The sequence below is a fragment of the Syngnathus scovelli genome, chromosome 20 (assembly GCF_024217435.2).
Source record: "Syngnathus scovelli strain Florida chromosome 20, RoL_Ssco_1.2, whole genome shotgun sequence".
Classification (NCBI taxonomy): Eukaryota; Metazoa; Chordata; class Actinopteri; order Syngnathiformes; family Syngnathidae; genus Syngnathus; species Syngnathus scovelli.
This window is the reverse complement of record NC_090866.1, coordinates 10,823,112-10,840,260: the sequence shown is the minus strand read 5'-3', so window position 1 is coordinate 10,840,260 and position 17,149 is coordinate 10,823,112. Positions and strand designations below refer to the sequence as shown.

General features: G+C 49.1%; 1 protein-coding gene across 1 annotated transcript; it reads left to right on the top strand.

Annotated features, from left to right (window-relative positions):
- Positions 1-563: 563 nt before the first annotated feature.
- Positions 564-17,136, top strand: galnt14 (UDP-N-acetyl-alpha-D-galactosamine:polypeptide N-acetylgalactosaminyltransferase 14 (GalNAc-T14)). The gene is made up of 15 exons (XM_049757583.2): positions 564-935; positions 3,330-3,499; positions 10,494-10,592; positions 12,180-12,247; positions 12,610-12,675; positions 13,462-13,583; positions 13,992-14,079; positions 14,145-14,229; positions 14,292-14,395; positions 14,475-14,601; positions 14,736-14,828; positions 15,047-15,130; positions 15,524-15,662; positions 15,872-16,015; positions 16,389-17,136. Exons 1-15 carry the CDS (start codon positions 777-779, stop codon positions 16,545-16,547), a joined length of 1,707 nt encoding a protein of 568 aa, XP_049613540.1. The 5' UTR covers positions 564-776; the 3' UTR covers positions 16,548-17,136.
- Positions 17,137-17,149: the final 13 nt, after the last annotated feature.

Sequence of the window (17,149 nt, the reverse complement as noted above, 5' to 3'; positions counted from 1 at the left end):
GTTGTACTTTTTTCCCAACAAGGTAGTCTTGATGCCTTTACACTATTTGCAAACTGCAACCAAGCTGTTCCTTTAATCAACGCTAGAGGGCAGCAGAGTAGCGCCCAGCTCACTGCACGTACAGAATTTCGATTTTTTTTTCTTCTTTTTTTGCCACTCGTCTGAACCACTCTGGTCTTTTTGACCAAACTATTTGGTTTTAAGGAAAAACGCAGGTTGAATTGTAAGATTCAAGTTAAAAAAGTCACTTTTTTAGTTTGCGGCATGGAAATTTTGCTGAAAGGGTCACGTTTGGTGGTGAAAAACAAGTCTTTGATAGATTTAATCAAGTCCAAATGAGTGTGTCAAAGTGTTCATAATATAATGCATTCACGTTCAATTTGATCAAATAAGTTCTGAGTAACTCCACAAATAAGTGCCTTTAAAGAAAATTAAACAGTTAACTGAGTTTCTCTCGTTTTCAGAACCTTGAACAGTTTTCATTGTATTGAGTCAAAATCGGCAGGTGGCGCTCTCATGCACGTACTGAAGCAGTCCAACGTGCGCGCGCACGCTGATTCCCAGCGGCTCACGCGCACGCTCGCTCGCTCGCAGGCTGGAAGCCCTCCCGCAGCTCGCCAGAGTTGAAGAAGCAGCAAGTGGCAAGCGGTCGCTTGTGGTTTTGCTTTTACGAGCGCGTGAGGGAACGAAGACAAGATGAGCGCGCGGTTTTGGCGGCGGCGTGGAGCTCGGACGGACTCGGCTCGCTTTCCGGAGGGCGGCTTCTGCTGCCTGGAATGAAGCGCGCGTGTCGCCGTGCGTCAGTGGCCACGGCGGTGCTGGTGTGGCTCGGGGCGCTCGTCTACCTTCTGCTGCTCAGCCGCAGGAGGCTGCCCGAGCTCGGCGCGGCTCCCGGCGCCGCCGCTGGAGACGATGGAGCTGGGCAAAGCAAGCAGGTGAGACAAACCCTCACCTGCGTCATGAGCACTTGCGTGACACTTTTCCCGCCACTGTGGTTGTTTGCGAGTGAGCCTGTTGATTGGTGCGCCTGCTGTCACGTGGGAGCACCTGTAGAAAAAGTCTGACAGCTGCCTGTCATGGACAACTTGCGGTCTCCTGTCTCGTCTCGATCAACCAGGGCTCAGCATCAAAGAAATGAGTCCGCCCTTTTATTGATTTCCATTATTTTCTATTTTGGCTGTGTTGGCAAATGCATCACATCTTGGAGTGCCACAGGGGTCATTATTAGGCTCCCTATTATTCATTTATCATACGAATGGTATCTATACGCTATTGTTTCTTTGACTGACACCATTGTTGGATAAAATGTGCTGCAGGTTTTAGGCCATTGTGGTCACAGTTGTCCACTTCTCTGTTTTTTCTGCCGTTAAACATCATGGGCAGGCACACGCGTGCACGCGTGTCAGAGATGATTAATGTTGTGGTTGGTTTGCGCCATGCACGCTGGCTGCAGCCATTGTTCCTCAACGCGAGCTATTCAGCGAGCGCCTGCCAGGGAAATGAGTTTGGGAGCAGCTGGAAGCGGCTCCTGCAGAAGGAATCGCAATCACAAGCCGTAATAATAATAAGAGGAAGAGCAATACCGCATCATTTTGCCGTGTGTGCGTTTGTGTTTGCGTGTGTCAAGCAGTTTGGCCTTATGTGCAGCGCTTTTGTTCTTAGAAGTAAAGTTGAGTTGAGAGTGTGGGCAGGAAAGAGTCTGCTTGTGTGTGTGTGTGTGTGTGTGTGTGTGTGTGTGTGTGTGTGTGTGATAGCACGACAAGTGTCGCCCAATTGATCCATCCATCACGTTGATAGCCAGCCCGGGATAAAACGAGAAGACAGAAAAGTGGGATCAAGATTACAAGGCAGTGTGTGAGATGAAAGTCAAAAACGAAAGAAGGGAGAAAGACGAGGAAAATGGAGGGAAAACAAGGCCAGCGGGGACACGACAACCATGACAAAGAGCAAATGAAGAACGTGACAACGTGACGGGCGACAAGAGGCCTCGCCGAAGACAACAACTTCCTGTCCTGTCCTCTCCTGTCCTGTCGCTCAACAAACTCGTCAGGAACACAAAACCACATTTGCCTCCCAGTTGCTTACAAAAAACTTTTCAGAAATATCGTATTTTATCGTATCGTACCGTCTCCTATCAAAGAGGAAGTTGCGCAACATCTGGACACGTTTAACCACCTCGCCCCAAATAATTCATAAACATCTTTATGTGGCAAGCGTAAGCTGCATCTGTGCCAGCTAAGTGCAAAATGGCCCTCCATCTGTCCACACACACACACACACACACACACACACACACGGCACTAAAAAAATAAACATTGTAAGCATTTACTCGGTGATGTAAACATCCCAAAAAGTGCAAGCGTTGCTCGTTTTTCCACGCCCGGGGGAATGATAATGTTTCGGACTCCTGCTAGGTGGCGCTATAAATCGTTAACGACATTTAACCGTGTTTGCTGTTTCCTCGTTCAATAGTAACGCAAGAGTGCTTAAGTTGTGGAATGCGTGTGTGTGTGTGTGGTCAGAGACAAAGATGTATGAGCTGGAAGAGAAAGCAATATCCAACCCCAACGAGCAACACGGCCGCAGGCACGCACGCTTAGTCTTAATCAATGTGTGTGCGTGCCCGGCCACTTTGGTGTGTCCGGATGTGAGCTGAAATACACAAACTGGAGGAGGAGGAGGAGCTAAATAGTTGATGCAGGTTATGCTAACCACCGCTCAGGTGCGGTGAGCAATTTTGGGCTCGAGGAACTTCACGCCAACTTCATCGCAGTCGTTTGGCGCTTGGTCACCACGATGACTCAACATTTGTGCGTCATGATGATAACTCATTTCCGGACGGCTTAACAGATGGCGACCAATCCAGGGCCACCTGGATTTGCTTTTCCTATTTGAGCGACCAAGCGCTTTGCAACTTTCCGGCCGCCTCGTTCGGCGTTGCTTTGTCTCCTCTTTTTTGCTCATTTTTCTCTTCTACTCGTGTTCTTCACGCTTCGTTGTTACCGCTGCCTGGGGAACGACAAGACATACGCACTCGCACACACACACGCACACACACACACGAACGGGCCCATTTAGACAAAGTGTGGCATCAGCAACTGTGCGACTGAGCAATGTGGGAGGAGACAAACGGGCTGTGGAGAATGTTCATGTCGCTTGCTTAGGCGTCCTAACAATCTGTGTGTGTGTGTGTGTGTGTGTGTGTGTGTGTGTGTGTGTTAATAATACAGTGTATAACCCAGTTTTGTATTTTCTCCTCTTCAGACAATATAAAATGCATTTTTCCTTGTGTGTGTGTCGTGCAATCGCTAATCTTTCTTTGCGTGCAGATGTCGGACAGCGAGTGGGACGACATGCTGGACGGCTTCGACGAGCGCGGCTACCTGAGCGCCCGGCGCTGGCGTCCGGGCGACGACCCCTACGCGCTCTACGCTTTCAATCAACGGGAGAGCGAGCGCGTCCCTAGCAACCGAGCGCTCGGCGACACGCGCCATCACAGGTGAGCGTGAAATGGATTCACGTGAAAAATTATTTTTCAAAGTAAAAGCGAAAAGTATCAAATGCTCGTGCGCTGCATTCAGAGCAAGCTCGAGCAGCTTAGATGGGAGGAGAAGATGCTGAGAACGCAGATAAGGCCCCATGTGTGTGTGCGCATAAAGCACTCCAGCCAGCGCTGTGCTATTATCTGAGGGAAGTGGAGCGCCTCCCTCAGCGGGGAAGCGATCCAAGCAGCAAGACAATGAGCCGAGCGAGGCGTGCCGGGAGCCAACATGGCCGCCGACATGGCCGCTAACGTGTTAATATGGCAACTGCGGGAAAAAAAAATCAACCAATATCCGATCAAGTCCAGTCAGGAGCTGCACATAAAAAAAAAAAATGGCGTCTTTGTGCTCCCCCTACTGCAAATTCAAAGTCAGACTTAAGTGCACACATCAAAGCTTCTTGTGCATATTTTCCTTTTTATTGCGGGGAAAGCTTTCATGACACAAGCAAAGCTAACAAGCTTCCCCGAGGCCCAATTAGTCTCTCAAGCGTGGAAATGGAAAGGAATGGTCGCCCTCAAGTTGCGGCCTTCTTTGATGGCCGCAGGGGGGCGGGGCTACTCGCTCGCTAATCAGTTGATCGGCCAACGGAAGCGCGACCATTTGCTCAAATGCGACGATTAGCGCAATGAATCACGTGGCCAAATGAAGGTCTCCTTGACAACAAGGAAACGCTCCGTCAAGACTTCCCGTGCGAGATATGTAAAATATTTCCATTTTTGGACTTGATCCGTTTGGCATAATCGAGGGTTAAAGGTCGCATTTCAATATTGTCTTCATTTGCATATGTGCGCGTGTGTTTGTGTGTGAGCTGCTTCGAATGCTCGCCTGGTGCTGAAGCTGCTGCTGCTGCCCTGAAGGCGGCTTTAGCTCAGCACAGCACTTTTGCACTTTGCACTTTTAGCTGCATGTGCGTGTGTGTGTGTGTGTGTGTGTGTATAATCAGACAGGTGATTCTTCTGATGCAGCAGAGCATGTCACGCTTGGAGAGATTATGTTCTCACTGCATATTGTCCTCTGCGTGAGTGTGTGTGTGTGTGTCACATCGGCAATTCTCCATGCCAACATCTGTGCTGAGACATTGCTAGAAACTGAAATATTGATTCATTCATCAGCCAGCGCAACGCACACGCACACAGTCAGCACTCTTTGTGTGTGTGTGTGTGTGTGTGTGCGCTTGCAGTGAGTGTACAATTGTGTGTTTAGGATATAAATCATATATTGATGTGCCTCGTTTTTATATCCATAAGTGAGGCAAAAGATATAAAATGCAGCTTCGTGCTATGAATGGGGAGCGCTACTGCCTCTAGTGGACACATTGTGAATTGCAGCCCGGTGGTCCCATTCATAACATTAACATAAAAATGATTTTTAATAGAAGCGATTCTAAATGACATTTTTTGTTAGTCGTGTCGTTCGAAGCGCTCGTCATTGTGAGGACGCTTTGAATGAACGTGAAGCTTTAATGAGCTGAGGGCAGAGTGACTTTTAATCAAAAACTACAATTAACTCCAATTCTTTATTTTCTCTCTCGCGGCAACACATTCAACATTAATGAGACACTTTGCACCGGAACGAGTCGGTAACACAATTAAAAACATACGCACACACTTGCACATCCTCAGAGGTGAGAAATGAGAAACGACCTCCGCCATCATCGGTGATTAAAGCACTACTAATGTGAAACCTTAACCTCTCGTTTTGAAAATTCGCTAAATTGGGCTTTGGCTAGCTTACAATTTTTTTTTTGTAGTATGCCGACTCTGTGTAAAATGCCGTGTCAGCGTTTAGCTATAAGCCAAACTAGCTCCATCGACAGCGGACATGGAAAACAAATCAAATTTAAACATTGAATTTCTGCCAATTTTCTTTTTTTGAACGATTTCAACGACGATCTGTGATGATTGACAGCGTCGACAGCAAACGCTCAAGGCCGGCAAAAGGAAACGAGCGAGTGTCGGCCGCGACATTCGTCTTCGAGGCATCGCTAGACGAGCGCTGAATCACAGATGAGGCCCGTTGACGCTGATGAACGACGTAGGCTGCCGTCGTCGATGCGCCGGCCCGTCGTCATAGCAACCACTCTAAAAGAGAAAGTCAGGTACTCCAAGGCCGTTGTTCCGTCCCGTCGAGTGGTCACCATAGAAACGCCGACCAAAACATAAAATTTTCGGCGAAACGTTCGTATACGGCCGATTGGATTATCATTGACGATGAATTGACCTTTCCGGTCGTTTTCCATCAGGCTCCCCTTTGGTCTTGCGGCGAGAGCCAAGGTGACCTTCTACTCAGCGTTTTTGTTCCCAGCCGACCTGTTCGCACCTGTCAGGGAGCTAGCGGCGTGTGCGGAAAGGAGATTCGGGGCTTGTTGTTGCTCTGCCACAAATTTCCCATTCCGACACACACATGCATGTAGTGTACGCACAAATGGGGACATTAACATTTCATTATGTTTGCACACAAACACGGCAAGTGTTGTTCGAATATCGCCGATGGTGCGTGTGTGGAAGCATGTGGAGCTATCTGAGGTAAGCAGCTGCTGATTGGCGGCCAGGTCCTAATTTGGAGAGGTTCCCAGGAACACACACACACACACATACAGGCATTAAAAGGAGAACCAAAATTATGGCTCAACAATGAGGTGGCACAAACATTGGCAGACCCTGACTGACTTGTCTTAAGTTTATAAAACCGTTTGTGCACTCCCAACTAATATTTTGTGGCGCCAAACACGCGTGTGTGTGAGGTAAGCGACACATCCAGCGGCTGCTGGCTGTGGGCCACACCAGGTGGCGCATGTGTGCACGCGCACATGTTGTGCTGTTTATTTAACGTGATGAAGAGGTGAGTGAGTGAGCGAGCGAGCGAGCGGCTGGCGCGTATTGGCGCTGCGCCGCTGGGAGCGTCATGCGCCATCTGGCGTGTGCCCGCGCACACACCTTAGTTGAGCAGTAAATGTTGTGAAAAGCACATGATGATGATGATGAAGATTTTTGGGTGTGAATGCTAATGTGACGGCCTGGCGTCACCTCCCACTTAACTGCCACTTCTCATTTGCACCCCAAAAAAGAACCCATTGCATGTTATTAAAATGATGGATAAAAAAGTAATGATGCCTCTCGGGGGCCATTTTGTACCACTGCTTTGATTCAGGAACCACCGCGCCCGAGAAAAAACAACCAATCAGAGGCAGAAGCTGCGATCGACGAGGTGGCAGTCGCTGGCCACGTAAAATATGGCGCAGGCAAAAAAAAAAAAAAAGTGCAATGTCAACATGTATGTCAAGTAAAGCTGGAGCGTTTGCTTCCCGGCCGGCCATTTTTTAACGGGCAGAGGCAGAGCGGCACGCCAGCCTCAACGAGATGACGCGCCGTTTCCTTTGACATCCATGCCAGCAATTAGCCAAAGTGGAAAGATAGCCCGTATTTTTCTCTGGCTTAGACGGCGGCCCCCTAAATGCAGATCGTTTAAGAGGATGCCCCCACTCATTCTCAGCGGATCATAAACTCCATGAAACAACCTTCCTCTTTCCTCTCCTCCTCCTCCCCCTCCCTCCTCCTCTTCCAAAGTTGACTCACGAGGGAAGCAAATGAGCCAGAGATGAAGTCAGAAAGGATGAGATGGAAGATTATTAGTTATCATGAGCTCACAAAATGGCTGCCAGTCCCCCGAGAACAGTGTCCCAATACTTTTGTCTACAGAGTGTAGAAATCCATATTGGAGCTGTCACTCGAACTATGATGGGATGGAGACAGGAAGTGGAGGACCAAATTAGCACAGGCAAAAAGACGGCCGATGACACGTCGGGGGCGCTAACGAGGCGGCGCTATAAACGTATCTTTCATCTTTTCTCACCTTCTTCATCTTCTTCACCACGTCGCATCCCCAAAAAAGTCCATCACGCTCTAACGAGCCGCTCGCAAGCTTCCGTAAGCCATTCCCTGCGTGCCGGAATCATAAAAAAAACATTTCCTCCTCGCTCACGTCCGTCTTGTTAGTCGGCCTCGGGCCTAGCGAAGACACAAGTAGCATGTAACTATTTCCTGTCTGGAGCAACGCTTATTGATGACTTCATTTTTTTTGCAGTCTGGTGGCCGCTGGGCGCTCGTTAGCAGCCAAAAGAAGAAAATAAAACGCTGCGCTTTTATTTAATTAACACTCGCATTTGTTCACTTAACCTCCGAGCGCTGCTAACGATTCTACTAATTATCTGTTTGGGTTTATTAGAAAAACACAAAACATGCGTTTCCCCCCCCCCCCAAAAAAAAAGAATAGAATTCAAATGTATTCATCGTTTTCTTTTTTTTCTGGGAGGCTATTAGCTTCAAGGCTACTCGGCGCTCCATTTGGATTAGCCGTCAGCAGGACAGGATTAAGCAAAGCGTGCCAGCGTATTACAATTTGACAAAAGATCCCGCCTGAGCGAGCGAGTGCCGCCGCCGCCGCCGCCGCTCACCTTGCCCGATATATAATGTCCACAAAGAGTAGCTGATAGAAAACGCGCTGACTTTGCGTTCCGTCAAAGCCGCCGCAGTCTTCCCTGAAATCTTTTTTTTAACCCTGCTCGGAAATCCTTTTAGCTAATTTTTTGGGGTTAGCTTGAAGGCAAACTTCCTTATTGACCTACTGGCAACTTTTCAAGACATTCTTGCAAAAAATTGTGATGGAGTCGGGAAGCGTTCAAAACATTTGGCCAGCGAGCTCATCGAGGCCATCTGCGGGGCCATTAAAAACATCTTTTGAAAAACTCGGGCGCCATCAGCAACCTGGGAGCGCACGCAAGCGCGAGCTAGCCGGCCTTCATCATTTGACATCACGCCTCGGCGCCGCCGCTCACCTCCGTCCCTTTATTGTCTCGTTATTTATTCATGTACTGCAGTCGCGCGCGGAAAATTTACATTTAGACTAGCTAGCATCTTGGTTTGTCTTGTTAGCGCCGGCGCTCGTCAATTAGCGAGCATTTGCGAAAAGCCTTTTAGGGCTCGCTAAAGGCCTTTTGACGGCAGCTCCGATTTTAGACGGTAAAACTTGAGGGCAGCGCGACGGGCTAACGGTTAGCGCGTTTGCCTCGCAGTCCCCAGGTTCTGCATTTGAGGAGTTTGTTCCTCATTTCTTTCCTAAAATTGGTCAATTCAAAATCTAATGAAAAGCTTGTCATGATGCGGGACTAAGTGGGTTGCAGTAATTTCACTTAATCGGCATGTCCGAGCAAATGGGATTAAAATGATGATCACTCGAGTGGGATTAAGTCTTGCATAAGAAAAGCGTTTGGGCCGTCGTATGATTTTGAAATTTGTGGAACTTTCTTCGTTTCTTGCTGGAAAAATACACCTGAAGTCATTTATGAATTTGGGCCAATCAGAAGACAGCATTCACGTTGCTCAGCCTCACGCTGGCAAAAATGTCATAGATGGAGGCAATAAACTGGAATGTGTGTGTGTGTGTGTGCGCTTGTTTGTGTGCACGTGCACCGAGACTGAACAGTCTGCAGATGTTGAACAAAAGATGCGAGCAGAAAACACATTTGGGATGAATCGCTCCAATTGTTACAAGGCGGCTGACTGCAGCAATTTGTGTGTGTGTGTGTGTGTGTGTGCATGTGTTTGTGTTGCCAAACCAGACAATACCTTTCAGCAGTCTTTGTGATTGTGTCATTTTTTTTGCCCATCAATTAATCAAATGTATGACTCTCAGCAATCCAAAATGATTTGGAAAAAAGTAGTGATTATGGCGCACACTGTCTTCCTTTTGTCTTTCTCATGCCCATCCGGTGTCCTCGTCTTCCTCGAACCTGGTCTCTCCTCATCTGCTCTCTTCCTCCCCCATAAGTCTACACCCCCCCCATCTCGCTAGTGATTTCCTGTCTCTTTATTCCGTGCATGACGCATGGAGTACACACACACACACACCCAGGGAGGATGGAAGCGTGTTCATATCAGCTCCAACATCAGTCATTTGTCAGCACAAATGTTGTCTCTACATCTGTGCCTGCCATTGTGTGTGTGAGAGTGTGTGTGCGTGACCCACACACGCACACAATGACACACACACACACTAGTGTTGCAGGTCGGCCTTTATCTCCCGATCGCTGCTCTGGGCTGAAGCTGCTGCATAAATCAAGTGCGGCAAAAGTGGAGTTGGCGGCACAGAGGTGCATGATGGGATGCGATAGGAGAAATATATATATGTGTGTGTGTGTGTGTACACAATCGAGGGAGAGTCTCTTTCTTGGCAAGAGGCGGTGAGACAATAAGAAGCCATGAAAGAGGAGGAAGAGGAGGAAGAGGAGGATGGTGGCTTTTCAGCTTCTGCTGTAAATAACAACACGGCATTATTTATGTCAAACATAAATGCAGATGGTCCCAAGCATTTTTTTTTTTTTTTTGTCCACACACCATTAAAAGACACAGCTCATCAGTGCGGCACTAATACCAATCAGTGTTTGCAGAGGATAAAGAATATATATGAAACTTTGTGCGCCCCAACTTTCAAGTTTATTCCAACTTTATATTCTGAGCTGTTGCGTCCTCCACCCAAAAACTAATTGCGGCTTAATCATCTCCCGATTGTCTTATTTCACGCTTGGGCGCTCACGCCGCGTGAGTTTGCGCTTCCCGTCGGGGCTCAAGGACGCTTCAGCAGGTCACCTGGTGCATTAGAGTAGAAAAGCCAGACGGCTTGTTTGGGAAAAATGTCAGCCGTCCATTATGCATGTATGTGTGTGTGTGTGTTTTCAGTCCCCGAGGAAAAGTGTGCTGACCCAGTGGCAGCAGCTTCCACTTTGCCATTGTTGCGGGCTGAACTTTAATGAGCTCGCCGGCTCATTTATAATTCATGCAGTGAGAACACGCGTGTGTCACTTCAACAGAAAGCAAAAAAGAAGAAGAAGTCAGCGCGTGGGTGGGAGTGATTCACCAAGAGAAACTTCTGGATTTTTTTTTTTTCGTGCAGGTGCGGCGCCTTGCGCTACGATGCCAACCTGCCTCCCACTTCCATTGTCATCGCCTTCCACAACGAGGCCCGCTCCACCCTGCTGCGCACCGTCAGGAGGTACGCAAACGCTTCCACGTGATTGCAGATTGTGATTTAGATTGCAACGCAAAAGTTACATGAAAAACACACACACACATCCCTGACCCTCAATCTGTGCACCATCTTTCTTTTCGCTCTCATTTTGATGGTATCAGCAGGTCCACACAAACACACACACACATGCTGGCCTGAGTTCAGCTCATTATAGCAGCCAGTGTGCAGGGACTGACTACTCCTGACTATCATAGAGGACATTGTGTGTGTGTGTGTGTGTGTGTTTCGTCCTTCCCTGCAGGCCTTCTTAAAGCTCTGCAGTTTTCAACCAATTAAAAGACAATCTGTCTCCTTGGGACACGCTGCTCCCTTTGCTCTGCCTCACTTTCCCATTGTGTGTGTGTGCGTGTGTGTGTGTGTGTGCGTGCGTCTTGTTGACTTGGGAGCCGACACTATTTTGCTGCCATTTATTTTTAGTCGGTGAGTTTGCAGCGTTGGCGCAAACACAAGCAGATTCTGTGCCGGCTTGCATCTTGAAGACGTTTGTGAAAGTTGTCAACGTGACTTTTCGAGTTTTTTATGATTATTTTATTTATTTATTTTCTAGTGCAACGCGTGGACATTTCCCGTTTGCATCATTTATGAGGCGAGGCGGAGACGCGATGTTTGATTCTCCTCCGCACTCCACACGTGCCTCTTCACTAATGAATACGACACACACGAATGTATAAAAATATATTTTTTACTCAAGCCTTTTTTAGAATATCAGGTCATCTAATCACAATTTCAAAGTAGTTGAGCTCAGCAAAAAAACAAAGTTCATTTTCTTTGTAACTTTCTCGAAGAGTTGGAGTGCTTTCATTTTTTTTTTTTGTTGCGTGTATCTAATCCTTTAATGTTTTAATTTAGTCATTTAGTAACGGTGGGCTGAAAGAAAAAGATAAAACTTGCGTTGTCTCTTTCAATTTAACGGGATAAAGCTTCACGTTGCAGCTCGGGGGAGGAGGTGGAGTGGGGGAGTGGGGGGGGCTTGCTGGCTTTGATTCCTGGTTGGCATTCAGCTTTAATAAAAAGGGGAGGGGGGGGGAGCGCTCCCTGTCGATATTTAATCAAGCTGCAATCTGACAATTGATCGTCTCATCAGAGGCACGGCGGGAGAAGTTGCGTGACGAGATTAGCATCGCGCTTCCAACAAGCTCAAGTTGAGAGTGACAATTTTCTCTTATCAGAAGGTCACCGCTCGGCTTGTCGGGGTGTCGAAATGCGGCGGCGGCGGCGGCGGGCGAGATCAGCACCGGCTCGGCCGTGGTGGACCTCAGCACCATTTCATGTCTAGAATAAAAACATCCTTCCTCTTCCTGTCATGTCCACTAGCAGCCAGAGAGCCGAGTATAAATATTGAAAATAAAAGCCGTGCTCGGACAAAAAGACATTTTCTCATTTTGCCGGCGTACAACTTATGAATTTTTGATGTCTCAATCTTGGGCTTTCAGGGAATCTTTTTTCATTCCTGGGCGACATATTTCCAAGAAGCAAATTTAGTCTGACATTTTCCACTCAGTTGATGTGCTTAATGGATTCATAAAATGTGTGTGTGTGTTTCTCTGTCAGTGTGTTAAACAGAACTCCCGTTCATCTCATCCATGAGATCATTCTGGTGGACGACTTCAGTGATGATGGTGAGCACGCACATGAATAATATTACAGCCGTACTGAGAAGCCGAGAGGAGCTGAGTCTCCAGTGCATACTGCCCCCTGGTGGCTAAAGTGCGTATTTCTATTTTGCTTATTTAAAAATGAAGAGCATTTAGATGGGCACGTCTGTCCAAAGGCACGTGCGGGCGGGCAGGCAGGCAGTCAGGTGAAAAACGAGGCGTGCGTCTATTTTGCGGTCGGAGAGCCAGGCGCTCATCCGGCTGCGTCCGTCTGTCCCCGGAGACGCTTGCCGTCCTTGGCGCAGAAGGGAAACCTGCCAAAAGAAAGTCAAACAACTTTGAGCAAGTCGAAGAGAAAATGAAAATGATCACATTTTCTTTTTCAGGGGACGACTGTCAACTTCTCACCAAATTGCCCAAAGTCAAATGTTTGCACAACAGCAAGAGAGAAGGTTGGTGCCTGCTTTTTAATTGAACTTAATTATTTATTCGTATGCGTGAAAAATTCAGACACAGAACGAATCCAAGCAATTCGACAGGTAGGCCAAAGCGTCTTACATCGGCTTGGCTTTCATTACATCACACACACACACACACACACACACTTAGAGCCAATTTATCCGTTTGGCTCGTTAACGCCTTTATGACTTCGGGTCTTCTTGATTGTCTTTTCAACGCCCATAAATACACATTGAGCCAATACAGCATAACACACACACACACACACACACTTACTGGTGGTTGTAAAGAAACACCTTCATGTACAAAGTCGGCCATTCTTCATTGTTTCCGTGCGTGTGTGTGTGCGTACGTGCAGCCGACCGGAAAATAAAGCCTTATTGAGGATGAAATGGGATTTTAAATTGGTTGAGCCTCGGCCCGACGGCACCGCGTGAAACTTCTGACAATGTCAATGACACACACACAGCACGCACACACACACACAGACACACACGTGGAGCTACATGTCAGTGAATATTGATCAGAGCATTTAGTTGAAAGAGCCTGCAAGCCCAGCTCGCCTAACAAGCTGATTTCCAGCGGCAGCCACACACACACACACACGCACACACATAGGCTGAGTCACTTCCTGTCTGCTCCAGCTCGCCGAGCTTGTTAAAAGGTTGCATCCTCGTCTGGCTGCAGGCGAGAAAATGACTCGTGCGTCTTACAAGTACAGTATAAAAGTAAAACTAATCCCAAAAAAACAAAGTCTGACTTTGTGTTGCTTGCGTCAGGGCTGATCCGCTCGAGAGTGGGTGGCGCCGATGCGGCCAGCGCCAAAGTTCTGGCCTTCCTGGACAGTCACTGCGAGGTCAACAAGGACTGGCTGCCGCCGCTCCTTCACAGAGTCAAAGAGGTGAGCCGTTTCATCCATTTCAAAATGGTCGATCTGCTTTCCAAGCGACGCCCTCTGCCCGCCGCGCACGTTCGCTCGGCGGCTAACGGCCCGCGACCGTCCCACCTGCCGGCTAATATCGTCGGCGGTCGTTTGAGCGCGCTAATGGTGGCACGCTCGGCTATTAAAGCCGGCCGATTTTCATTCCCGCAAAGAGCCGGCAGGACGCCAGAGCGACTTTGGAGCCGCTCCACGTCCTCTTTTAAGGCCCATCCGGGATCTCGTTTAAAGGTTAACGGGGGCGCTAGTGAGCCGGAAAGCCGCAAAGCTTTCACAAGGCGCTCTTTTTTATTGTCAAGGTCTTATTTCAAGCGGGAAAGTCGTCGTCGCGCCTTTAGCGTACCTTGAGATTTGTCTCGTCCGTCTCAGGACCCCACTCGGGTGGTCAGCCCCGTCATCGACATCATCAACATGGACACCTTCGCCTACGTGGCCGCCTCGGCTGACCTACGAGGAGGTACGCCGACACCGCACGCACCTGACCCAGGCCCGAATTGATATCGATTTTTTTTTTTCCGTCAGGTTTCGATTGGAGTCTTCATTTCAAGTGGGAGGGTCTCTCGGCTGAGGAGAGGGATGCCCGCAGCGACCCCACCCTGCCGATCAAGTACGCCGCTGCACGCAAATATAAACGAATAACGGGATGCTGACGTTTGTCGCACGTGACAGGACGCCCGTCATCGCCGGCGGGCTCTTCGTGATCGACACCTGGTGGTTCAAGCACCTGGGCAAGTACGACACGGCCATGGACATCTGGGGCGGCGAGAACTTTGGTGAGTCCAACGCACACAGGTTCCGGAAGCTAACGTGCTAATCAAATCTGGGATTTCTGTGTGTGCGCCGACGTCGCAGAGATCTCCTTCCGGGTGTGGCAATGCGGCGGAAGCTTGGAGATCATTCCGTGCAGCCGCGTGGGTCACGTGTTCCGGAAGAAACATCCTTACGTCTTCCCGGAGGGCAGCGCCAACACGTACATCAAGTACGTAACCATTTTAAAACAAATCAAATAAGGGAGGTGGCGTTGCCATGGCAACAAAGGAGGTCATACCTGCTTCTGCTAAACTGGAGGAGAAGCAAATTAGCAGATGAGCAAAGTGTGTGTCCTCGTTTTAGGAACACACGGCGCACGGCCGAGGTTTGGATGGACGACTTTCGCCTCTTCTACTACTCTGCTCGTCCGGCAGCTCGAGGAAAATCGTACGGAGAGTAAGAACACACACACACGACTCTCTGAAGTAGGGCGTGAAGATGTGTCGTTGACGTCCGTCAGGCCGCCAGCTGCTTCATTTGGACGAGAAAAGGTGTCGGCGGCGTTTAAATGTCAGAGTTTATCAGCCGCGCGCAGACGGCGCGGCTGACATTCTGGCGCCGGCGATGACGAGGCTGTGAGGTTTTGTGTCTCAGGAGACTTTTGTGGTCTGCAGCATCGGAGGCCGCGTGGAGCTGAGACGCAAACTCAAGTGCAAACCCTTCAAGTGGTACCTGGAGCACGTCTACCCGCAACTCAAGTCAGTCGCTTTTCGTTTTGGCCCGATATGCTTGCACTTCCACAAGGGGGCGCTATGTTGTTTACCAATGGGATTTTTTTTGTCGCTAGCAAGCTTTGATTCCCGTTGACCAATAGAATCGTCGACTAATGAGTTCAAGAGGTGGACACGCACACACTCGCATTGCGTGGTGTTAATCTCCCGAATGAAATGAAGAGCGCCATTCTCCAGGGAGCGCCCCCCCCCCTCCCCTTCTAAAGGAGGAATAACCTTTGCGGTGTTAAGTGCAGGCCAGATAGCAGATTGAATTAACGACTTCCTCCAATTGATCACCCGATAAAATTAATCAAGTCATAAGCCTTCAAAGTCCGCTCGCCTCCTTTGATGAGCTTTCCGCCACGTTTGCTCCATCAGGGTCCCCGACGACTCGGATTGGCAGTCCGGCCCGATCCGACAGCGACAGAACTGCTTGGAGTCTCGCCGCGTGGACGGCCAGGAGACGCCCGTCCTCATATTGGCGCCGTGCGTGGACGCCGGACGCGCACCCAACCAGGTCGGCGCCGCGAACGCGAGATTAATATTTCACACACGTTTTCAAACGGGGTCAGGTGACATCTCCATTAAGTGGACGTGTCGCTCATTAGCCGTGACTGCATCGCCGCTCGCGCATCAATCATCATTTTAATGGACGTCCAAGTGATGAAGAAATGTCTTCTAACCATGTCTGACAACATCCAAAATAATTTGTGACTCTTGGCTCAGGAGTGGATCTACACTGCGGGCCAGCAGATCCGCCAGCAGCGCCACGGCCAGGTCGCCGGTGCCGACAAATGCGTGTCGGTCACCGCCACCTTCCCGGCATCGCAGATTCTGCTGCTGCCCTGCCACGTGGACGACGCCAAGCAGGTGAGCTGACGCCATCCCGAGTCCCGCCTCTTAAAGCTCCACTCAGATACAAAAATCATAGCGGTAGCTGAATTGCGGAAATATTTCAAATAATTAAGTAAAAAAAAAAAAATATGCCAGCTCGCTTTCACTCCATTCTGCTCCCGGCACACACGCTCTCACTTTCTTGCTCACATTCACGCACACACACACACATCATTCCCTGACCAATGGGCACCTTGACAACGTCCCCCGAAGTCCCTGCAGCGGAAAGCAACCTGACAAGTCATAAATCACCTGAGGGGGAGGGGGGAGGTGGAACAAGCAGAAATGGGGGAGACACTGCTGTCAAGTTGTCAGCAAGCCTTGACGTATGCCCGTGTCCCTCACTCAGCGCTGGCAAAAGTCGGGCACCCACCTGGAGCACATGGCGTCCCGCTTCTGCCTGGACTCGGCCATGGCGCTGGACGGGCTGGACTCGTCTCGAATGCTGGTCATCGGTCCGTGCGAGCCGGGCACCTCCACGCAGCGCTGGGACCTCCCCTTTTCCTGACCCCAACCCCACATCCGTACCTTGCTCACATAGCCTGGTGTCGGACCCCCAACCTTTGGGCTAGTAGGCGACCTCTGGAGCTGTGACGCTTTGTGGACAAGAGACACCAAGTGCACCTTAAAACTCTTCTACTGTCTATTTCTCATTTATTGGCTGTGACACATTAGGAACACTTGCACAAGCTCATTGAAATTGTTTTGAATATTTTAACTACCTGGGGCAACCAAAACATTAGACCCCCCCTATAAAAAAAAAAAAAAGGCGGGTCACTGTGTACTGAAAGTTGTCTCGCGTGTGTCGTTTTGCACAAAAGCACACGTCATCTTGTTGTTGTCTGTTAACAGTGCACATCTCAGCATGACACAAAATGTCAAGCAAATATGTTTTGTTTTCGACGAACAGTGTGATGTTTCTGCTGGCTCTTTTTTGCTGCGGGATGAGCGCGCCACCTTGTGGTGGTACCAAAGCTTGATTGGGACTCACTTGCTGTGCTTACTGTCATTTTTACCCCTTACGAAAAACTGCGCATGTTTTGTGGTCGACTTGTATGACAGCTTATTTTCGTTTCAATAAAGTTTTATAACGACTGAGTCACTGTTGAT